The sequence below is a fragment of the Dermochelys coriacea genome, chromosome 10 (assembly GCF_009764565.3).
Source record: "Dermochelys coriacea isolate rDerCor1 chromosome 10, rDerCor1.pri.v4, whole genome shotgun sequence".
NCBI lineage: Eukaryota > Metazoa > Chordata > Testudines > Dermochelyidae > Dermochelys > Dermochelys coriacea.
The window spans coordinates 50,042,304-50,067,686 of NC_050077.1; the positions used below are offsets into that span (position 1 = coordinate 50,042,304).

The 25,383-nt window shown below is 37.4% G+C and overlaps 1 protein-coding gene across 1 annotated transcript in view; it reads left to right on the forward strand.

The window, feature by feature from the left end:
• The window catches only part of SCAPER (S-phase cyclin A associated protein in the ER), a 363,891-nt gene that overhangs the window by 51,838 nt on the left and 286,670 nt on the right, over positions 1-25,383 (forward strand). Inside the window, 3 exon segments of the mRNA XM_043494057.1 lie at positions 3,001-3,198; positions 20,107-20,207; positions 21,374-21,490. Coding sequence (XP_043349992.1) covers positions 3,001-3,198; positions 20,107-20,207; positions 21,374-21,490 — 416 coding nt within the window.

A 25,383-nucleotide genomic window follows, 5' to 3' on the forward strand; every position in this document is an offset into this window, starting at 1 on the left:
AACCTTCTGAGGAGAACAAGGAAAATCCTCTGTGCACTTAGTATTTGCACAGTCTTGGGATGTCTTTTGCACAAATGCCAATGTAAAAAATGTTTTTCTGGTTTTCCCCTAATCCATCTACTTTCCATTTATAACATTGAGACTTTCATCCAAAATTACTGTAGAGTTTGTATTTTAACTAGTATTGCCTTTGGGCTTAAATGACATTTCTACAATGGTGCTCTGTCTCTGTTGAATGCAAACTTTCCTGCCATGAAGCAAACTTTTGGCACAGGAGAAAAATGTTTTTCAGCTTTTCAGTGAGGAGCAGTAGGATTTGAACCCAAGCCAATTATTATAGCATCCTGTTCTCAGTATTAAGAAAAGGAGTACCGGTGGCACCTTAGAGACTAACAAATTTATTAGAGCATAAGCTTTCGTGAGCTACAGCTTACTTCATCGGATGCATCTCACGAAAGCTTATGCTCTAATAAATTTGTTAGTCTCTAAGGTGCCACCGGTACTCCTTTTCTTTTTGCGAATACAGACTAACACAGCTGCTACTCTGAAACCTGTTCTCAGTATTGTAGTTAAGATTATTTTTTTAATTATAAAACCTGCTTTTCAAGGATTTAGTATCTTGGGCTCTTTTAAATCTCATTTGATTTAATCTTGGAATATAAAAGTGGTAGCCTGTAAGCATTTTTATTTCAATAACTGGTTTAAACTGTTAAAATCCTCATCCCTTTGTTTAATTGATACATCCTGTAGGCACCCTGGCTCATATTATATTGTTTTGGTCATTTTGACACACTGACTGAAAGATGGAGTTTAAAGAATTTGGAATTTGAAAAGGTGGAGTTCTCCAAGCAATACTAAAAATATACTAGTGTCTTGTGAAACATAACATTCTAGAGATCTCTGCTACAGAAAACATATGCATGAAAGGAGTGCTTCAAGATAAGAATTATTAAAAAGAAAACAAAATTAAATAAGTTTTTTCCATTTATGTTGCTTGATTGTTTGGCTAATGAAATTAAACGGTTATTTTTACTTTCCATTTAAAGTTGGTTTTGTTCTCTTGTTCTCATGCCCCAACACACACAATGCTATGTTTGTGCTGGCAGTAATGAGGGAGGTGTATATTTCAACCTTCAGTCTTTTCTTTTGATATGAAAAAAAGATGCATGTGCACCTTTTTATTTATAAAAGCTTATTTTCCATTCTTTTTGTTTTTGTATTTGATTAGATGTAATGTTATAGTTCTCAATATCTTGCCATGTCTTTTTAAGGAGAATAATGACAACTTTATTCCCAAATTTCCTTTAAATAGTCTGGCAAGTAGCTTTTTGTTACTTTTTAAAAACCTAATTTTCTTTTAATTATTTATGTATTTTCTTGCTTTTTATATTTCTCTCAATTTAGACAATGAAAATAGACTAGTCAGTTTCACTGATTTATAATCACTTCAAGCAATTTCATGTTCTCATGCACAGAAACGAGTGCAGTGTTGCATTATCTGGATTTCAAATGCTGCAAAGCAATATTTATATATTTACATTTGGGCTGGTAGATTATTTTTACAAAACCTAAATATGGGGCCAGTTTTGACCTGCCAGTGACTATAATTCTATTTATTCTTTCATAAATGATGTACATATATTTATATAAAACCCATAGGCTAGGGATTTGGTCTGTTTTGTTCTCAGACCTAGTTAATAGATACATGGTAAAATTGCATGTGATTGATGATCATTTTGGATTGATTTGGGGTGCTTGCCACAGTTGCTAGAGAGGACCCCCCCTACCTGCAGCACTTCTAGTGTGGGAACACCTTCCTTCCTCTTGGCTGTTGTTGTGGGAGAGAATCTTAAGCTAGATGGGCCCAATATCCTGAATTCAGTTTTGGAGCTGTCAGCCAGGAAGAGGTGCTTCACATCCCTTTAGAATGTCTTCTATGACTGAGTTACAATATATCAGTCAGCCAAAGAAAAACCTACCTCCCACCTTATGAAAAGGAATGAACTGAATGTGCAAGCTCAGCAGATGTGTAAGGCTATAGTAATCATTAAATTATTGCTTTTAAGATGGCACAAAACAGAGCATCTGTGAACCAGCAGTCACGAACAAAATTTGGGACTGATACAAGCCCAAAGAAAATAGAGTAATCAATTTAACATAGTGTTTATATCTCAATAATTTGCAGAGAGCCATAAATTTATACTCCATTTCTCTTCTTTGAAAATGAGAGTAGAAGCTTAAGGTGTGTTTAACACTGCTGAAATCATGACTCTAGAGTCAAAACAACAGAGAGTCAACTTCAGACCTGGAATAAGCACGAGCAACACAATTAAAGTCAATATGCTGGATTTGAATTTGCCTGGTAATATTTGAGTGTGATGAATGGAAAGTCACCTATACAGGGAAAGACATGAATCTTTTGAAGTATGAAAGCTTCTCTTTGTAACTAATTTGGTGCTTACTGACTTCTTTACTACAGCGAAGCAATAAAACATTGATTAAAAGGCTGGTCACAGATGTATTCATTGGCCTTAAAACTTGTACACTGAAGTTACCATATTTTAACAAAAAATTGAGATAAAATGTTTTATACAATATCTTTGCAATAACATTTGTTTGATGACAGAATGTACCTGGCATAGTCATTAGCAAAATAGCTTTTGCATCTTCTGGAAACATACTCTTGTCAGAACAAGTAATGGGGGAAATGCAACTTTCCCATCTACATTCAGAGCAGAATATCTTCTGCTACTGTGCAGATGTAAATATTGGGTTAAAAATGTCAGAGAAACAGAAATTAGGTTCTACAAACCTGCCCCTTTTGTTTAAGGTGAGAAAATTTGTTTGAAGAACTCAGTCAGTGGGATATGACGTAAGCCTCAATGAAGGATGTCTTGTTTGAAAGTGTTGACATATGTTGAAAAAAGTATGTTATACAGAAGCCCAACCCCTTGTCACACTTATTTGTGTTTTTTTTAATGTTGTATCTCATCTCTTCAGAGCACCACAGTAGACTGTAAAATAACATCAGGAGCCGCTGGAGATAAAAATTTTGACAAAAGCCCAACAAAAACAAGGCAACCTCGAAAAGTTGATTTGAGAGCTCGATATTGGGCATTTCTTTTTGACAATCTTAGACGGGCAGTTGATGAAATCTATGTTACTTGTGAGTCGGATCAGAGCGTAGTAGAATGCAAGGTAAGACTCTTTCTAAAGTGTTCTGCCCCAATTATTGCAATGTGTCTCTTGGTGCTCTTCTTATCATTAAAGATAAGCTAAAAACAAGAAACAGAACCTCAAGAACAGATTATTGCATGCTTTAGATTTTAATTGAGGGCCTTAAATAAGAAAGCTGAAAGCTGCTTTTTCTTGGCAAAAATAAATGTTTTCATCTTACACGGCTGACTGGTTTGGAATGATATGAAATTTATAGCAATATGTGACTTTCTCTTAGACTTTTAACACTGCAGTAAGATTAATTTATATTAACAAAGAACAAAAACGCCTCATTCAGTCTGTGGCTGATATTTCTAGCAATTGTCATATCCTTTTGCCTGCAGTACTTTTTGCTGTAGGTGGCACTGTTGGGATTCAGCCTGTTTTCACATTCTTTAGTTTCCTGTTTAATGTCTTAATTACACATTGCTCCGTTTCTGCAGAGATAGTTATCACTCTTCTAATTCACTCTCTGGTGGTAAGAAAGTGCGATTGATGGCCAAGTATAAACAATGTCTGGGTGGGATGTCGTTGTTAGGTGTTTTTTCTAATTTTAGATAACCTTGTGTTTGTAATAAGATGTAAAACAGACACACAAAGCATGATATCATACAGTAACTCAGTAGGAAAACTGTTGTCTTTTAATAAGAGTTCATTGTACATTGTATTACTTTATAATGTGTTAAATGATCACAAGAATTAAGAGAAGCCAGAGCAATACATCTTTAAGAAAATATTAAAGGTACATTTTTTTTTAACATTAAACATGGCTGAAAGTTCACCAAATTCTGGAAGCCATTATCTAATCATTGTGATATATATATATCTACATATCTACATATATAGTTTAAAATAAATTTTCATCTTATCATGTGTATCTAGTTTTCTGCTGAAATCAGAGATGGCCAAATTGGCTTTGGGATTAGTGTACAAATATATTTAATTGAAACCAGGTTTCAGAACTGAACAGTAGCTGGAGGCTTCCAAACCGTTAGTTGGTCTAACACAATTTAACATTTTGTTACTGAATTGTCTTCCTGCTTAGGAAATTTCTCTGATGAATTTTTGTTTTTAAGAAAACCAGTCTGCTTTGTCATGTAATCAGATTACCATTTTTAAACTTTTATGACTGAAGGAAAGAAGTTTATTTGTATCATTATCACATCTTTATAGAGCTGAGACCTCACCTAGAATTCCAGTCATAACACTCAGTCTGTGCTTGGAAGGAAATATATATACATCCCAAATCAAAAATCTTTATTTAAAACAACAGTTAAGGTTAGTAAGTGACAACAATGCAGTTACCTGTCACATTGTTTGGCTGCAAAACTCCCCAGGCACTTAAAAGCATAGAAATGAATATTTATGTAAATCCTAAATCTTATACCACCAAACATATTTAGTAGCTGCATTATTTTCATCATATATACAGAAATGCCTGTTTCATCACAAAACCTCCACTTTAATGCAGTCCCAGTGATTGTTGAAATTGTATGTGTGTTATTTTTGTTATAGTACCTTAATTTTTGGAATTTTCTTTTCAGGGATAGCATTGAATAGACAATATTATATGTTCATATATCTTTTAATAGAGTTTTTGAAGATGAGATGTGGGAAAGATGGAAATTTTTAAATAATTTTACTATTTATTTGTGGAGAACAGTTATCAGTTATATTTGTTAAGCTGCTTCTTGATTTCTTTTTGCATGATGATTGTATTGATTGATTGATTGTGCTCTTAGCTAAATGTCAAAGATACCTTTGGTACAATATAAAGCGGCAGTGACTTTGATAATATATTTATTTTGATTTATGCCTAATAGTAGAATGTTTTGGAAAAGTATTATTTTTGCTTTTTTCTTAGGATTAATGTTGTACATGTAGGTAAGCAGGAAAAAGGTATAATATAAATTTATGGTAAAATTACATAGATATATAGACTTGCATGTGAGACTGATCGGTATGTCATTGACATGCGTGTATATACATCGTTTTCTTTTCTTTTTCAAAAGGATTTTTTTGCTGTGTAAGGCTAGTGGTAAAATTTAGGTGCAGCCAATCTCTACCAGAAGCTGGTTTCACATTTGTAGTTCTCCACACCCAAAGCTCTGCCCTCACTCCCTGCAAGGCATATCCTGACTTCTGTCAGCCAAAGTGCTCTGGCTGAATGCAGCTTTTATTTCATGGTGCAGAGAGAGGCAGTCACTCAGATAGCTGGCATCAGCCCACTTAGGGCTTTGTAACTGAGGATTAGGCTTTTGACTTGCACTCAGAACTGGATATGCAAACAGGGTTGAGCATGAAGCACTGGTGTGAGACCTTGTCAACAGTTCTTGCTTTGTAGATGCGCCGCTGCATGCCTTAATTTAAGGGTGGCCTTGGTCAGTCTCAGGTATAGTGCATAGCGCATTACAATAGATCCATATTTGACACAATAAGGTGTATGGTAAAACTTTGTATCCATTTCTGATTTTAGAGACTACATCATCCCATTGGCAACATCCTATCCTGTTTATGTTGTGGCATGTTGTGCCTTGTAATACATATCATATACAAGGGCCTGTGTTTGTTTTCTAACTCCAGAGGTGAGATCCTCTTCCCCATTCCAGTTCTATTCTGCTATTATTTAAAAGAGCTGGAGTGGTGTAAAGGGTCTCTAAAAGCCCTGATTTAATCTAGAATAGGTTTCCCTTGGCGCAGAAAATGTGGAGGAGAGTCATAAAACTGCCTTCAGAGGAGTGTCGGTGGGTATATCTACACTGCACTTATATACCTTCGGCTGGCCAATGCCAGCTGACTTGGGCTTGTGGGGCTAGGGCTAAGGGGCTGTTTAATTGCATTGTAGATGTTTGGGCTTGGGCTGTAGTCTGAGTTTTGGAATCCTCCCACCTCACAGGGTCCTAGAGCCTGGGCTCCCTCCTGAGCCCAAACGTTAACATCTACAGTCCCGCCAAACAGTCCCTTAGCCTGAGTCAACTTGCATGAGCCAGCTACAGGCTTTTAATTACAGTGTAGACATACCTTGAAAGGCCATGGTATTGAGGCCAGGAGGGCCATGTTGGGAATGGGACGTCAGCACACCGCACTGTAGTGATTTCAGGCAGTACTGTGGCTTATAGGCAACCTAGAGAGACTGTTGTAATGTAGGCTGTCTTCCAGGTACTGCTTAAGCCCTCAGAGCAATCTAGGATTGGAAGGATGTAAAGGTGGATTAAAGCCACTTTCGGACATTGCTGCCTGGGCTATGAGCTCTATGCTATCTAGAGACAAAAGTCAGACTCTTACTCCACCTCTACTTCTGAGGACAAAATGTCAGCAACAAAATATTGCATTGTAAGATTTATGCAGGTTGAGTGCCAATGAAATAATCTTATTCCCCCCACCCCCATTTACAGTGGTGTTATAGCCCTGATGGCCATAGGATATTAGAGAGACAAGGTGAGTGAGGTAATATCTTTTATTGACCATCTTCTGTTGGGGAAAGAGACAAGCTTTCAAGATACACAGGGCAGACTTGAGGAAGAGCTCTGCAGCTCAAAACTTGTCTCTTTCATCAATAGAAGTTGGTCCAATAAAAGATAGTACCTCATCCACCTTCCTTCTCTTTTTATTCCCTGCATAGACATGAGCAGTTGAATTTTGTATGCATCCCTTTTTTTTGTTTTCAAACGTCTAAAACAATTAGTTAGCCTTCATTTATTAAATGTCCCAATCCAATTGTAAATAATATGTGAATGAAATTGTCAGAAACTAGAAAATTAATATTTAAGATTGTGTTATAGATTAAAGGTCTTTGAAACTGCACACATAACTGCCCATCTTCATGTAAGATTGTTGTCAGAAATCATGATGCTCCTTTATGAAACCAGGCAGCTGAAGCAATAGGAGAACCATCCAAAACATAGACACATGGCAGATCTTGAATAGAAATTTAATAATGTGGCACACAAAGGATTTCTCTGCTGACTGATATCGCAAATGCAGGGAGCAGGGAATTGATTGGATTGAAACTGTGTTTTGTTTGGGTGTCTGTGTGAGAAACAGCACAAAGACCAGAGAAGCTTGGAGAGAATGGAGCCACACAGAAAAATTTGTAGCATGGCCTGAGAAAAAGCTGAGAGAGAGATTTTGGGCTGAATGCTGGCTGAAAGAGACACGGAGTTGTGAGCAAAGAAAGTATCTGCTTTTGTTTGATTCCTCATGTGTTCAGTGAAACAGGACTTTTTATATTCTTTGTAAATAAACAGGATTGCATTAAAGATATGTCACTCCATCATCAATTTTTTCTAACAGAAACAATCCAAAGGTCCCTGAACTTTGGCTAACTACTTGGGTCGAACGGGGGTAACAGTAAATTGTCCATCTTCAACCCACATAATAATGGGAGGGGAGGAAAAACCCAGTTTAAGTTGAGGATGCCATTATCATTCTTCAGACTCTTTTATTTCCATTTATTGTATTGCATCACAGCCTTTAAACAAATCACTTTGTAAAGGAGAAACAATGTAATTTTCAAAACAATAGAATGTTACGCCTTCCTGAGGGTGGTAACTCATAGTGAGCAAATCCCATCATAACTCTTCTTACTGTGCAGAGCAGTGCTAGAAATCAATAGAGATCACTTTTCTGTATAAGCTGTGACAAAGTCACAAAAAAATAAAAGGTAGAAGTCCGATAGAAAAACATAATAAGCTGACAATGGCAAGAGTGAAGCTTAAAATTCCTCTGGGTTTAAAGTACTGAATAGATGTGATAGTAAAATTAAGAAATAAAGGCAAAAGATCCCAATAAATTATTTCTCTGTCATGCAAAATAGTGAGCACTTGTAGTGCTACAGAGAAGGACCCCACTTGTTGTTCATGTAAATAAGAAGTGATGGTTGGGGCACTTCATATATTCTCTGGTGCGTGACTGCTTCCCCAAGGGCAAAAGGCTTAATGGAAGATATTTTAAAGTGCTTAAAAGGAAGACTCTTGTCTGAAAGTATGATACCTCAGGGCTTTAGTTCAAATACAGAATTTACCTTTCAGAGAACAATTAAAGGTAGATAATTTACTCTCTACATGCCTGACTGACCATATTCTTCTGAATCTAGTCTGCTTACTTGGTTGAGAACATATGTTTTTCTAAACATATACTATTCAGCCTTTACTTCAGTCTTCACTAAAAAAGTTAATTGTGACCAGATGGTTAACACAATTAATATTAACAACAAGGGAGAAGGCTCTTGGAAAAGAACAGGTTAAGGAATACTTAGGTAAGTTAGATGTGTTCAGGTCAGCAGGACCCGACAAAATTCACTCCAGGGTACTTAAGGAACTAGCTGAGTAGCAATCTTTGACCAGTTAATGATTATCTTTGCGAACTCATGAAGGATGAGTGAGGTCCTGAAGGACTGGAGAAAGGCAAACATAGTATCTATGTTCAAAAAGGGGAAAAAGGAGGACCTGGGGAATTTACACCAGTCAGCCTAACTTGGATACCCAGAAAGATACTTGAACAAATTATTAAACAGTCAGTTTGTTCAAACCTGGAGGATAATAAGGTGATAAGTAATAGCCAAGATGGATTTGTCAAGTACATGTCATGCCAAACCAATCTCGTTTCCTTCTTTGACAAAGTAACTGGCCTACTGGATGGGGAGAAGCAGTAGACTTGATAAAGCTGGACTATAGTGATGCTTTTGACTCTGTTTTGCATGACATTCTAATAAGCAGTTTATGGAAATATGGCCTAGATTAAATTAGGTAGGTGCAAAACTGGTTGAAAGACTGTACTCGGAGTATTTATCAATGGTTCATGTCTCCTGTGGCCCCTCAGGGGACAGTCCTGCTTCCAGTACCATTCAGTGTTTCATCATAACGTGAAAGATGGAGAGGAGAGTTTGCTTATACAATTTGTGAATGACATCAAGCTGAGAATGGTTGCAAGCACTTTGGAGGACAGGATTAGAATTCAGAATGCTCTTGATAAAGTGGAGAATTGGTCTGAAATCAACAAGATGAAATTCAATAAAGACAAGTGCAAAGTACCGCATTTAGGCAGGAAAAATCAAATGCATAAATATATAACAGGGAATAACTGGCTAGGCAGCAGTATTGCAGGAAAAGATTTGTGGGTTATAGTAAATCACAAATTGAATATGAGGCTTCTGCTTCAAAAATAGCAGATGTTATTGTGATATGTATTAACAGAAATGTCATATGTAAGACAGGGAAGATAATTGTTCCACTTTACTTGGCACCGGTGAGGCCTCAGCGGGAGTACTGTGTCCAGTTTTGGGCACTGCACTTTAAGAAAGATGTGAACAAATTGGAGAGAGTCCAGAGGAGAATAACAAAAATTACGAGGTTTGGAAAATATGACTATGAGGAAAGGCTGAAAGCTCTAGGCATGTTCAGCTAGAGAAGAGAAGACTGAGGTGGTTGTGGGGGAAGGGTATGAAAACAGTCTTCAAATATGTAAGAGGTGATCAGTACAGAGGATGGAAATCAATTTTTCTTCATGTCCACTGAGGGTAGGACAAGAAGTAGTTGGCTTATTTTAACAAGGAAGATTCAGATTAGATATTAGGAGGCGCTTTCAAAATATACAGATAGTTAAGCTCTGGAACAGGTTATGTAAGGAGGTTGTAGAATCCCCATCATTGGAAGTTTTTAGGAATAGGTTAGACAAACACCTCTCAGGAATAGTCTAGGTATATTTAATCCTGCCTCAGCACAAGGGGATGGACTAGGTGATCTCTAAATCCCTTCTAGCCCTATATTTATCTGATTCTGTGAACCTGATAGAGCTATTTCAGTGTGTCCTCTAAATATGATTTTAAGACAATAGTGTAGATAAAACATTCTATAAAACAACCATATGGAAGTACTTCTTTGCAAAACACACAGTCGACTTGTGGAACTTTTTGCCAGGGGATGTCGTGAAGGCCAAAAGTATATCTGGGTTCAAAAAAGAATTCATGAAGGATATGTCCATTAATAGCTATTAGCCAAGATGGTCAGGGAATGCAACTCCATGCTCTGTGTGTTCCTAAACCTCTCTGACTGCCAGAAGGTGGGACTGGATGACAGGGGATGGATCACTTGACAATTGCCCTGTTCTGTTCATTCCCTCTAAAGCATCTGGCAGTGGCCATTGTTGGAAGGCAGAATACTGGGCAGATGGACCATTGGTCTGACTTGATATGTCCATTCTTATGTTCTGACATCCTCAGGAGAGGGTTTGTGTGCAAAACAGTGCAAAGTTCACTTTAAAGAGTTTTTATGAAACTGTTCCCTCACAGGTTTCAGAGTAGCAGCCATGTTAGTTTGTATTCGCAAAAAGAAAAGGAGTACTTGTGGCACCTTAGAGACTAACAAATTTATTAGAGCATAAGCTTTCGTGAGCTGAAGTGAGCTGTAGCTCACGAAAGCTTATGCTCTAATAAATTTGTTAGTCTCTAAGGTGCCACAAGTACTCCTTTTCCTTTTCTTTTTGTTCCCTCACAGTGGTAGAGATTTGCAGACACACAGATTTTGGAGCAATATCCTCTCCAAAGTACACACTTCCTAAGGATCTACAGGGAAGAGATCCCTTTTTTGAGTGGAGACAGGAGCTGTCCTTCAAGATAACTATTGCTTCTCTGTCTATCTTACATAGCTTTATTAGGAGCCGTGCTGCCATTGATCGCATCCCACAGCAGCTATGCATGTAGTAGCATCAGCATATCCTGCCTCCAACTCCACACCTTGTACTCTGTAGAGTTGCGAGCAGAGAATCTTCTGAGACAAGGGAGATGTCTCTCCCCACATATGGTCTCCTCTTTTTATAGGTTGTGGGTTGGATCAACTGAGCCATGATGCATTGTCATTGTATAAAAATAATTCTTGGATGACTCTGATTTGGTGGTAAAGCTATTTTTTCCAATTGTTTAACTAGCCATTAAATATTTATTAAATTATACTAGATATTTTTCTATTTTGCTTATTAAAATAATTCTAATAATGGACAATGTTGCAATAGAAAAGACTAGGCATTATAAGAATTGAAGCTGGAAGATTTGATCTTCTCTGTGGCTCATATAGTCTCTCTTCGTGTACTGTAACCTCCCCTGAACATACAGTGACACTGCAGTGTTGATAGATAGGTAATGTGTAGTAATTCTGCTCGATTGTTTAAACAGTAACTTTAATAATTATATTTTTGGAGTTTAGAGATTAAAAAGACCACTCTGGTCTTCTGAATCTTTAAATTACATTTTAAGATGAAAATCAAAGTCTACATTAACTGTGGAAATATCTTTAATTTCACTCTTATGCTTACTTGATAACACTTCGTACTTGCCTGATGTGTCTAGAGAAGATATTCAGTGGTTTAGAACAGTATTAATTATATAAAAAAGAGTTACCTTATGGTACTAGACAGACAAATCGCTGCCTACAGTTGAGAAGTCACACAAAGTCTGCCAGGTCTGAGGGACTAAAGGACATTGATGGTGATAAACAAAAACAGCACTCGTGTTGACTTATATTTTGTCATCTTGTTTTTCTTGCCTATTTAGTTTGAAAGCTATTTGAGCAGAGAACATATTGTTAGCTAAGTTTGTGAAGTGTAATTTATATTTACAATGCTATATAAGTGTTTTGTAAAAATAATATTAAATAAGGAAATATAATATCTGGTAATTGTTCCTCTAGCCTTTGTGGTACTTATTTTTATTTTTAAATTGTCCTCTGAAAATAAATAATTGTTAATAAGAAAAGCTTTCATATAGATTTTATTCAAATAATCTTAATTTATTATTTTGAATATTTCTATTTTAATCTGGGAAATTTTTCACTATTTTTCCATATACTGAAAAAATCAAGTGGATACATCATGCAGTGTTGTAAATGTTTTAATTGTGCTAAAGGTCAAATTCCAATACAAGATTTATACTTGTAAAGAAAATAAAACCTGACCCTATTACCAGCATTTAACACGTTTGGATTAATCCAGGATATATTGAAAATGTGTGTGTTTGTTTTTGAAGTTATACATAAGGGATTTATTCAATCTTATGATTGGAGTACTTGGCTATTGATTAGATTGTCACTGTGGATAATGTTTAGTGCTTCCAAATGGGACTGAGCTCTGGTGACTGGTTGTGGTTGAAATTGCAGACGAAAGGGTTGTGGTAAGGATGCAAACAGTGGAAATGTGTGTAAGAAGATCAGCTGTTGTGTATATTTCCTCCTGGCTTTGGACGCTGCCTAAGGCAGTGTCTCGGTAACTCTTGCTAATGGTTTGGAGCTGAGGTATTTGAAACCACAAATGTATGTATTGATACGGCTTTGATTCTTCATGCTTAAGGATACAGTGACAAATTGGTTAAATTATCTCTAAAAGAAGCAAGTTTAAACATAGTCTTATTTCATTTAAATTAGTCTGTCCACTGGATCAGTGGTCACAGAAGTAGTGAATATAAGGAAATAGGAAATAAGGAAACAAAAATGAAATGCTAAATTGTGTAGATACATGCTATATTATGGTTGCCCCACATTCAAGTTAAATATTGATTTTTTCCGTGTATTTTCTCTGTTATATTTTATTATTTAGCATTCTCTAGCCCAACTGAAGAGTAGCCCTCTAACCCTTTGTAGGACATGACACACTCCCCAATTCATAATGAAAGGTCTGTGCTGCTTTCCTGTGAAATTTGGAGATGGTTCCAGTCACATTGCCATGAACTCTGACTAAGCTTTACCTCTAACTTCCATCCACCAGACTTTGTGCCTCTGGCACAGGAACATGTTCGAAAGTTAGCTTGTCCCAAACAGTTTGCTATGTTCTAAGTTGCTCCTAAAGTGACATTTTTGCAGATATGAGCAGATGAAGTGTATATGTATTTTCTGATTTGGCCTGTCTCAATCTACTTAATGATGATGATAATAATTAATAGTAGTAATCCTCATCCAAGGATCTTAAAGTATTTTCACCTATCTCTTGAAGTAGGTCAATATTATTGTCCCCACTTCACTTTACATATGAGTAAATCTGGGCACAGGAAGGTAAGGTTACACAGTGAGACAGTGGCAGAACTGGAAATGAAATCCGGAGTCCTCTCTGTCAGTCCTGTGTATTACCCACCAGATCATCCCTCTGTACAAATATTTGTACTTGAAATATTTTCTTTCTTCCCTTTTATACTCTCATTCCCAATCTCACTCTGCCCCTCCTTGTTTAATATTTGGAAAACAAAGAAAATAGATTGCATACAAATATATTGGCGCTAAGAGAAATTAGGCTAGTGGTCAAGGTTTTCCTGAACTCAGTGAATGGATAATCTGTATTGACTCTCAGATACAATATGACAGCCAAATATTATCTAAACAAACAGAGTGTTCTTCTGTTGTCCATCATCAGGATGGGTTCATTCATCTACCATTTCTTCATACCAGCAACAATTTCAGGGTTCTTCCATCTTAGTTTTTAAGGCCATTATATGTATTTTGATTAGTTTGACAGGCCCAAAACCACTGGGTCTTGAATTGATTTCTTACTAGAGTTGAACCTCTAGAAGAATGTTTGTTTATTCACACTCAATCTTCTAAAAGAAACAATCTGGAAGTTCTATGACTGATTCTCCTAACACTGTATTCAGAAGGACAAAGTGGTTCTGAAACATCACCCCAAAGCCTAGTGAGATGGTTGTAGATTTTCATATTAGCAAATATATAACTCTCATGCTGTGTTATTCAGTCTTATAATCTATCAATTAAATGAGGTTTCATAGGTTAGATATTTAAAAAGTTTTTAATACTGTTTGGAAAAAGGTCAGACTTATTTGTAAATTTTCTTTTTTTTTTTCCTGTGGAGAAATCCAAATTTCAATTCAGAGGCTTTCCAAACGGATTCTGGTTTGTATCTAGGCCTTTTATGATCAGGCTGGAGTCTCAATATCAGACAGATTGAGGACATTCTATGAGACCAGTGGCTGCCTCTATTAGAAATATGTCTATTTTTGAAATATGTTAGGCTGCAATGTGGAGTTCACACCTGCATGAAGTATTATTCTCTTGACTCTGAATATAGATCAGTTGCTCTGTTCAATAGAGCAGCACTTCTGTCTGTTTCTAAGTCAGCATTCCCTAGCCTCCTGTGATTGTGATTCTGCTGATTAGTCTTCTACATTGGTCTGCTGAGATAATTCTTTAAAGCGAAATGAAGGTTGCCTAGCAATACTTGGAATTCTCAGAATATATAGGGCCAAATTCTATTCTGTTACCCCAGTGTAAACCAAGAATGACTCAGTTGAAGTCAGCGAAGCTGAATAGATGGAAAATCAGTGTGAGATTGGGTGGGGGCCTATTGCCTCTGCTGAGACACATTCATCGTTTTCCTCCATTCCTCTTTGCAGTCCCTTAATGGATGCTTTGATGAAGAAAGAAATTGAGAACAGTTATGGGATCTTGAACATTTGGATCCTAGATTGTCACAAGTGCTCCCAGCAGCTTTAACTACTAACAGTTCAGTGGTTTATGTGCACGGTGCAAGACTGCTACAGTGAGGATTTGTAGAGGCAACATCTTTTGGGGAACTCCAGTTATTTGTGTATATTATATTGTTTTTCTCCCCCATCACACAGTTTTTGCCTCTTCTTTAAGGCCTCATGTTACTGTGATTTTTCATTGACTGAGAGTGGTTCAGTGGCACTCTATTAGATAGAGTAAAGGGATTACTTCCCCCCCCATCCTCCACTAAGGTTAAACACACTGCTTTGGCAACTTTGCCTGACTAGGAAGCAAGAATCCAAACCAAACCCTCTGGGTTCTTCTAAGCATTTATAATTCAGCTGTCAAAAAAGTATCTCTGGACTGAAACTTGTTATGCAAACTCTCAGGCTCAGGGCAATTTTTAAACCAAATGACTAAAACAAATATCTGATTGTCCTTTTCAAAATTAAATAGAAAGACGGAAGAGAAAAAATAGTAGGTTTGCCTGTTTTTCATGCAGGAATAACTGAAAATGGCACCTAATCTGACAAATATTTAATCCAAAATGTACGACATAATTACTCTGGGGAACTGACAACTTGTAGAAAAAACTCAATACCCATTTCCAGTCCTGAGAATGAACTGAATATTTGTGTCTTAATAGAGTTCTTTTCTCTGGTATGTTCTGCTGGTGGGAATGGTGGTAAACTGTTCCGTCTTGTGGTCTCCTTTCCCGCCCTCCCGCCTTCCCTGCATTTTAGTGTAGGGGGGTGAAACTGAGAAGCTTTGGTTTCAAAGTTGACTACATTTATATCTGAACAACTAGACTCCTTTTTTCAAAAGGTATATGCAATAGGAACCAAATCACTGTAGGGTTTTTTTTATACGGGGACTAGAAACTGATTGAGTTTCCTTCCACTCATGGAGTTTCTTCTTGATTATTCTATGGGAGATCCCTGTGTTTCTGCACAGCTTCCGGACCCACATGACTCATGTACGAGCAGGAGCTGTACGTCTATGGTATCTCGTACTGTTGCTCACCCTCTCCTGCCCTGACACCTCCCATCCTATCCCTTCAATGTATGTGTGTTGCACTCTGTGGTGGGTTAACCCATGTATGTTATTTCTGGCTTGGGTAAGAGGCATTAAATTACATCAGCAATCCCTTCTTAATTTAGGGGTCATGATAGATTAGACAGCAGGGCTGGGCTGTCTATCCACACTTATGAAGCCAGGTCCCTGCAGAGGACCTAGGGATGTGTTTCCATGGAATCAGACAGAAAAAGAGAACACTAGTAAATTTACTGTAGATATTTTGTAAAAATAATGAGGTCTTACTAATATTAGACATCCTTCCAGTGGTCTGCCACTAAACCGTTGCTATGAAGTGAGGAGAGGCCATTTTTGTATGTGTGAATTATAGGGTGTGAGGCTCTAATGTCTAGAGACCTGTCCAATATTTATTCAAGGGTTGCCCTCTTTAATTGCCCACTGCTGAAATTAATGTCACTTTTTCAACTAACTAGAGAAACACTTCAATTCAATATATATTGTTTTCATTCCAGTTCAAAAATTCCACTATATTGATACTAAGCTTGAAGGATGATGAGGTATTTTCATTATTTAAATAAACCTTTAAGATACAGGAAACTGTATGAGATCACAGGACCACACATATTCTGTTTTGCAAATGCATTTTGGTAAGGCTTCTCCAAGGTGTTTAGGAAAGGTGGGAACATCCATGGAAAAGATTACCATGAGCCCCAAATGTAGGAAGAAGAAGCAGGGATTAAAATGTATATACATTTAAAAAAATGTGGTGGTGTTTGAAATTAAGCTAATGTGTCAGGACTGGAGGAAGGAAATACACTAAGGTAGAAAATGAAAGCATGAAGAAGTCATTAGAATGATGCAGGGGGGAATTTTAATATTGTAGAAATTCTTCTGTTTCACATTTTCCTTTTGACATTGGTTTTAAGACCATGCCCTCAACCTCAACCTGTTTTCTTAGCTTGTACTGGCCCTTTAAAAATCAGTATGAGTTACACTTGACCTTGAAAAATAATGGCATTTAAAATTGCCTTGACTCTAGTGTAGCAGCAGTCTACCCCATAAAGGTTCCTTTTTGTCAGCACCTTCTCAAGTGGTACAAGTTTCCACTGCTTCAGCACCATAGGGTATATCTGCTACACTCAGTACAGTAGGTGAATTAGAGAGCCAAGACCCTAGGGCCCTGTGCAGTAGTATTGTGTATCAGGAGGACAAAGGGATGGCGCCAACCATCCTGCTGTATGCGCCAGTAACTAGAATTAATTACAAACCAATCGAATCCGTTGCAGCCAATTGGTAAACTAATTGGTAATTTTAGCTGTACATCTATATGTAGTTATCTGGATGCCTGTAACGGCGCTTTCAGAGCCACTTTTGTTCTGCTTCATCCTGCTTGACAAAATGGCCTTCATAGCTTTAGGGAGAAAGATGTGCATCAGTGAATATGGGGCCACTCCAGCTGCTTGTCTTGTTTGTATTCCCTTGTTCGTAAAACATGACTCAGATTACAGCTGCATGGTACTGCTCTGATCATTTCTGATAAAGTGTAGCTAAACATTCCTTAAAATAGGTTGTTTAAGCCATATATTGTATTTTCTTTGTGCCATCTAGCTTCAGAAATATAACTCATATTTGGATTAATTCTGTTTTTAATAGGGAAAATCTAAGTAGCAGACATTTTAAAATAAATTATACTGAATTAATCTTGCTTTCTATGCTCTTTCTGTTAGCGTTCAGTGCAAGATAATATGACTGATTTAAACTGAATTAGAAACCTAGATTTTTATTTGTCAAATTGGAAGAAGAAAGCTGGCTAAAACACACAATTTGTTTATTTCTTGTAGCAGACTTTTCTTACCAGTTACTTTGCAATGCCAATTACCTTTTAAGAATAATAAATAAAATGTTTTGTTTTTGTGACACTTCAAAATAAAGATAACATAATGTTGATATAAAAGTTTTGATTTTTTTATATATGTTTGTAAATATTTACTATAACGCACGTTTAGACTGTCCAACAGATGTATTTGTAGTTATCTTTCATCTTTCGTCTTTCTATGTATATGTGTATATATAAAGTCTCAGTGTTAAAAAATTTTTTATTAGTATTTGTCAAAGTTCTTCCTTTTCTTCATTTTGGATGAAAATTACCCCTGAGCGTAGGTCCAGTCCATGGACTATACACCACTTATGTCTCAGTTAAGTCCTATTTTGAGTGCTTAAGTGGGAGATAAGTGATCCATACGCCTTGTGCTGGTCTTCTGCACAGGGCTGAATTGCATTTGTCTGAATTAAGTATAAGAGAATAAGGAAGTCTCATTTAGATTATACATATAGCTATCAATTAAAAAAAATGAAACAAGTAAGAGCTCATATCTAGGTAAATCTCCCACTGAAATTAGTGGGAGAATTGCCTGGGTGTAGACTACAGAATCAGGCCCTACTAGGGGAAATGGCCTTTTCAATTTTAACTGTTGTTTTCTGTGTTTAAGGGCAACCTTGACATAGTTAACACACTTCCAAAGCTTAAATGAATTGGAAACCAGTATGTATGCTGAATCATTTTCAAAGTAAAGCTTAATAATATTTTTTGGTACTAGAAGGAAGTAAAAACTTTTAATTCTATTTTGCTCAGTGTACATGATTATTGTGCCGCTAATTTTCTTCTTTAGATGTGAGAAATTATATTAGATTCACATTATAGGTCTGCAGTTGTAAAATGGCATTCTTTGTTACTCGTCAATGTATACATGACTAGGTTCTATCAAATTAATCAGATCTTGCAAGACTCTGTTCATTATCAATTGAATTCCAACATACTGTATCAGTCTGGCTTCAAGCCATGAAAGGCAGTCATGGATGCAGCTTTCACTTTGTCTGACTGAAATAGCTGATTTTGAATCACTTAAGAAATGTAGGTAAATTCTTGAACAATTATACTTCATTCAACAGTGTCTTTCCAAAAAGATAATAGAATCACTTATCCATAAAAACAGGATGTGTAATCTGATTATTGGCTGTTATAATGGCTAAATATGTAATTATTCTAAAGCCATGAATATGGGATTCTGTGATTTACAATTCTTAAAGTGCAGTTATTGTGAGAAAAGTGAACGTAAACTTTACATCCTGGGGATCTGTGCTTAGTAGTGCTCTCAGTAACTTCACATCAAATACATTCTGTTTACAAGTCAATTGCCAATGCTATAATCTCTCCCTGTATGCTTTCTGCCTCTTAAACCATCACCAGTAATATTCTCAAAAAGAAAAGGAGTACTTGTGGCACCTTAGAGACTAACAAATTTATTAGAGCATAAGCTTTCGTGAGCTACAGCTCACTTATGCATCCGATGAAGTGAGCTGTAGCTCACGAAAGCTTATGCTCTAATAAATTTGTTAGTCTCTAAGGTGCCACAAGTACTCCTTTTCTTTTTGCGAATACAGACTAACACGGCTGCTACTCTGAAACCAGTAATATTCTGTAATTACAGTATAATTTATAATTTTGTTAATGCTGAGGTTGAGTAGAATCTTATGTGGCAATATCACATATACATTCCATAATCTCCAGACAGACTAGTATTGCTATACACCAGCAGGATGTTCTGTGTGCTACAATTTAGGAATTCTGTGGAAGAGGGGTTCTCTCCTGTGGGCTACAGAGCTAGGTAGGGTGCTTTTTGCCTTCCCCAGCTGCTCATATCCTAGGATTCACTAGAGTAGACTCTCTCCTGCTGACTTTACAAAATGTGCAGCTGCCCTCCTATCATTTTGCACATTACACAGCCAAGTGAATCATTAATGTTTGTGCAATGTAGTTTTCCTATGCAGTTCATAAGTTTATCAAAACTCTATGCAAAATGTACTGCCCATATCCAGCATGTGATTTTTAAAAGATCATAACTTGTCAAATAAAAATCAAATTTCACTGAAGTATTCAGAGACACTTGTGCTTAATGAGAGCTCTAACTTGCATGCCAGATTTCAGCTTTCTGTCCTTAGCCGTTTTGTTTGCAGAAATGTTCAAAAAAGTCACAAGAATTATTTATAATAGGAAAAGTATTTTTAACTCTTTTAAGTCTGAACTGTTTTTGTTCAAGCCATTCAAAAGCTCCACTTACAAGCAGGGACCAAGACTGGTAAATTTCAGCTCCAAAAGTTTAATTTTCAGAAAGTTATCAGCAACTTGAAGCAGTGTCAGAATGGAAAATATTATGCAACCTTTACCAAAACCGATGTTGCCACTTTCGCTATAATAGAGTGAAATTTGTACTGTCTGGTCAGGTTTTTTGCTGAGTTCTCTATTCTTCCAATATTGTCTTTCTTTGCCTTCCCCACCCCCATAAATACAAATACCTGATGTAGGTTGTTGTTTTTTCAGGAGGTTCTAATGATGCTAGATAACTATGTAAGAGATTTCAAGGCATTGATTGACTGGATACAGCTACAGGAAAAGCTAGAAAAGGCTGATGCTCAAAGCAGGTAATCAGATTTTTTTCTTTTCTTTTAATCTATTTCCTAATATTCTCTCAGGGTGAAATTCACCCTAGTGCAGAGGTCAGCACAAGGACCTATGAGCAACTTAAATCCTACTTAAGCAATATTGCCAGCTCCAATCATTAAAAAACCATGAACAAAGCCATATGAAATCCATGGTATTTTTTTAAAAAAAAGTATTTTGGGTTCCTTTTATTTGCAGGCTAGTAAGTGAGAGCATACCCAGGTTCCCCGGTGTTTGGCCCACACAGAAGCCTGTGCTGCCATGTCTTTATTACTGTTTTTAGCCATGCTAGCTAGATTAAAGCTAGAGTGGGTATGCCAGTCTGTACTGTTATCACATCTCCTATTGCAGTGTAGACATACCCTTGGACTCCTAGGTCATTTGAGTGACTGAAAATTTTACTTACTATCTACGAAAAAAGAGCAGCCTAACTGTTTATTCGGGTTCCTGTTTTCCCAAGGAAAGCTAAATTCTGCTTTCTATAAACAATTTCATAATACCCTGTTCTTCTCAGCGGCATCTGTGTAGGTGTCCCCACCTTGCAAAATCTCTTAAGTAATTATCTGAGAAGAAAAAGCTTAGAATTTAGGCTCCAGTAACATCAACAATAATAATACCTAGCTCTTACATAGCAGTTTTCATCAGTAGATCTCAAAGTGCTTTACAAAGGAGGTAAGCATCACTATCCCATTTTACAGATGGGGAAACTGAGGCACATAAAGGTGAAGTAACTTGCCAAAGGTCACCCAGTAGGTCAGTGGTAGAGTTGGGAATAGAATTCAGGTCTCCCAAATTCCAATTTTGTGCTCTATCCACTAGGCAACACTGCCTCCCTTTAGTGACAGGCAAACAATTATTTTAAAAGTGGTTTAGAGTATTGCATTCAGATCAAGCCCATGCTTTTCCTTGACTTATTGATTCCTCACTTGGTTCCATTTTTGCATTAATCAATAGTTAACATATTATATATTACAACCACTGGCTGTGTGCACATTAGGCTAATTCAGATAAAATTTCCCACTGTTGCTACATCACCAACATCCACTGATTTTGTTTTACTTCAAGTTGAAATAGGAATATCCATTAAAAAAATGTTGTAATGACTACTTAGGATTTATTCTTACTTCATTCTCTCCTGAATTTTTAGACCTACTTCATTGGCTTGGGAAGTAAAGAAGATGTCTCCAGGACGCCATGTAATACCAAGTCCATCAACAGATAGAATCAGTGTAACATCAAATGCTCGAAGAAGTTTAAATTTTGGGTATGAAAACAGATAATAAAGGCACTAAAGGAAAGCTAACTCATTTATTAAAAGGGTTCAGGGTTAACTCGTACATAATTTTCCTTTTGCAGCTAATGTATTGTTTTGGATGCTATTTGCTAAGCCATATTTGAATGTTGATATGTGTGAACATGAGAGAGAAAAATACCCAACACATTGTGTAAACAAAACAAAACAAAACCTACAACTAGATGACCTAATTTTTTATTTTATTTAATCAGACATTTTATTTCTCGGCATTCCAATGACCTGATGATAAAAACTAATCAATCTATTTCATGTTAACTGTTTAATAAGATTAGCAGCCATTTCCTTCTACAAAACAAAGGTCAAAATATATGTAATTAACATTTTAAAATTGCCTGTGTATGCACCTGTGTATGGCAAGCTGAGTGTGCAGGAAGTTAATGTTGATCACTAACAATTAATGTAAAATGAAATTGATTTTGATGAGCAGCAAAATTTATATTAGTCTGAAAGACAGAAAATATTTATAATAAAAATACTAAACCTCTTATTCAATTAAGTGCCAGTATGTGGAGCAAGCACACAAAAATTACATTTAAATTATTTAACTCTATTTCAGGGGAGCATTATCTTTGCGAAAGCCCACATTTTGGAAAGCAGTTAAGCACAAGCAGTAAGTCCATTCCTATACAGGACATGCTTTAACTCCAGCCCATTGGGACTTACTGCATGTGATTAAGTGCTGGTTCATATAGGCCTCAATTCAGGAAAGCATCCCTTAACATTTAGAGTATTTATTCCACTGTGGTTCTAATGTTCAGGTGCCTTATATCAAATATTTCTAAATTAATGTCAGAAGTTATGTTTGATAGAGAAATTTGTTACACTAAGAAGGAGCTATAATACTCAAAAATAAATATATCAATTTTAAGTATCTATCTGAATATCAAGTAGTCAATTCTAATTTTCATAAAAAAGAAAACTAGAAAATCCTTACCACTAAGACCAAACTAATAATAATTGTAAAACCTCTCAGTTAGTTAGGTAGTACCCATTATGCCTCTGGTATTTAGGGCACCGACGAAGCTCCATTCCTGTTTGTTTCTGGCAAGTCTTTCTATGGTTCCCCAGCTGTGCCCCAGGTTTTTCAGCTCACCTTTCACAGTTCTTCGCCATGTTGTTTTTGGGTGACCTCATTTTTGCTTGCCTTCGGGTTTCCATCTTATTGCTATTCTGGTGATGGAATCAGTTTCCATCCAAAGCACATGACCAATCCATCTCCAACTCCTCCTGGTAATGATTATGCTCATATCTTCTTAGTACTTCTCTGTACCAAATTATTATTGTATAAAGAAATTTGCAGCAAATTCAGCTATTAACTCAGGAGGTGTTTGGTGGCTTACGCCCCAGTCCTGGATTGAGAACTGTGTGGTACTCCTTTGGAGTCCTCAGTGCTGGACTGGGGACTTATTGTATTGTAGCAGTGTCCTTGGTATGTAACGGGGTTGAGTGATTGCTGGTCTCTCTGTTCTTGGAACATATCCTGCAGGTCAATGAGCATATGAAGTTGGTATATTACTGCTAACTTTTGGGAATGTTGTCTATCTGCTTACATAGAGGATGAAAATGACCAAGATGATAATGGGAGTAAATAAAAGCAATCAAACAAGGGATGAGAAACAGGGAAATAGTATAAAAGCTCTTTAGACTAACAACCAACATAATAAAACTCTCTAGAAATATTTTTCACTTAAGTCATTGTTGAGTATATATATGTTCAGCTTTGCTTTTTTTTTTTCCCCTCAAATAATAGTTTTAATTTTGTGTTTCTGGTTTTACCTTGTCACTAGTGCAGAGAGATGGTTGACAATTCCCATAAGTTATTAAGGCAAGATGGCAGCTAATGGAATGCTCTTATTTTGTCACCCTTTAGATATCTAAATTTCTTCCCTTCTGTCTTTCTCATTCAGGATATGTCTACTTTGCAGTCAGAGGTGTGACTAGCATGTGTAGACATATCGGCTTAACTTTGATCCAGCTAGCTCAAATAACAATAGCAGTGAAACCATGAAAGCATGGATGGCAGAATGTCTTGTACAAACCCGTCTGCAACCCTGGCTCAGGTGGCTAGCCCTGACTTCAGCCTAAGCTTTCTCCCCAAGCCTGGCTGTTCCATGTCTATGTACCTAGTTCCTTCTGACTAGATGGCTACCTCTACCTCTGTTATAGCCTGTGGCATTAAGAAATCACACCTGTTACAAAGAGTCAGCAGGTGCAGCTGTGTTATACAAGATTGTGCTAAAAAAAGTCAGTCAAAAGGAAGATCCCTGCATCCATATAGACTTTTAAGATCAGAACGGACCATCATCATCTTCTAGTCTGACCTTCTGCACATCCCAGGCCACAGAACCTCACCCACCGATTCCTGAAATAGACCTCTTATCTCTGGCTGAGTTACTGAAGTCCTCAAATCATGGTTTAAAGACTTCAAGTTACAGAGACTCCACCATTTACAGCAGCTTAAACTTTCAAATGATCCGTGTCCCACACTGCAGAGGAAGGTAAAAAACCCCAGGGTCTCTGCCAATCTGACCAGGGGAAAAATTCCTTCCTGACCCCAAATATGGCAAATCAGTTGGACCCTGAGCATGTGGGCAAGCTTCAGCAGCCAGACACCTAGGAAAGAATTCTGTGTAGTAACTCAGAACCCTCTCCATCTAGCGTACTATCATTGGCTGTTGGAGATATTTGCCGCTGTTGGTCACAGATCGGCTACATGCCGTTGTAGGCAATTTCATCATAACATCCCCTCCATAAATTTAGCAAGCTCAGTCTTGAAGCCAGTTAGGTTTTTTGCTCCACTGCTCCCCTTAGATGGCTATTCCAGAACTTCACTCCTCATCTAATTTCAAGCCTAAACTTATTGATGGCCAGTTTATATCCATTTGTTCTTGTGTCCACATTGGTGCTCAACTCAAATAATTCCTCTCTCTCCCTGGCATATTATCCCTTTTATATTTATAAAGAGGTCATATCTCCCCTCAGCCTTGTATAATGTGTGACAAAGTTCCTCCTCTGCCTTGGTGGGTCTTGTGCTTATTGGCGGATTTGCTTGCCTCGGAGATTCACAGCCGCCCTCAGTTTGGCCGTTTTCGTGAACCCACAATCCAGGTCAACCCCTCCTGTGTCTGACTAGGAGTTGGGAGGTTTGGGGGGAACCTGGGCCCGCCCTCTACTCCGGGTTCCAGCCCAGGGCCCTGTGGAATGCGGCTGTCTAGAGTGCCTACTGGAACAGCTGTGCAATAGCTACACTCCCTGGGCTACTTCCCCATGGTTTCCTCCCAACACTTTCTTTAGCCTCACCATAGGACCTTCCTCCTGGTGTCTGATAATGTTTGTACTCCTCAGTCCTCCAACAGTACGCGTTCTTGCTCTCAGCTCCTCACACGCACGCCACAAACTGAAGTGAGGTCTTTTTTAAATTCGGATGCCCTGATTAGCCAGCCTTAATTGATTCTAGCAGCTTCTTGATTGGCTGCAGGTGTTCTAATCAGCCTGTCTGTCTTAATTGTTTCCAGAAAGTTCCTGATTGTTCTGGAACCTTCCCTGTTACCTGACCCAGGGAAAAGGGACCTACTCAATCTGGGGCTAATATATCTGCCTTCTATCACTGTCCTGTAGCCATCTGGCCCAATCCTGTCACATACCCCCCCTGCCCTGCTCAACACCATGGGGTTGGGCAACTTGGGACGTCAGGCAGTGTATTCGTGACAAGCCGTCTGCATTGCCATGGTGGCTTCCAGCCCGGTGTTATATGGTGAATTGGAAAGGTTGTAGAGACAGTAACCATCTGGTCACCCTTGCGTTTTTCTCTTTATTTCGCTGCATCCACTGGAGGGGTGCAT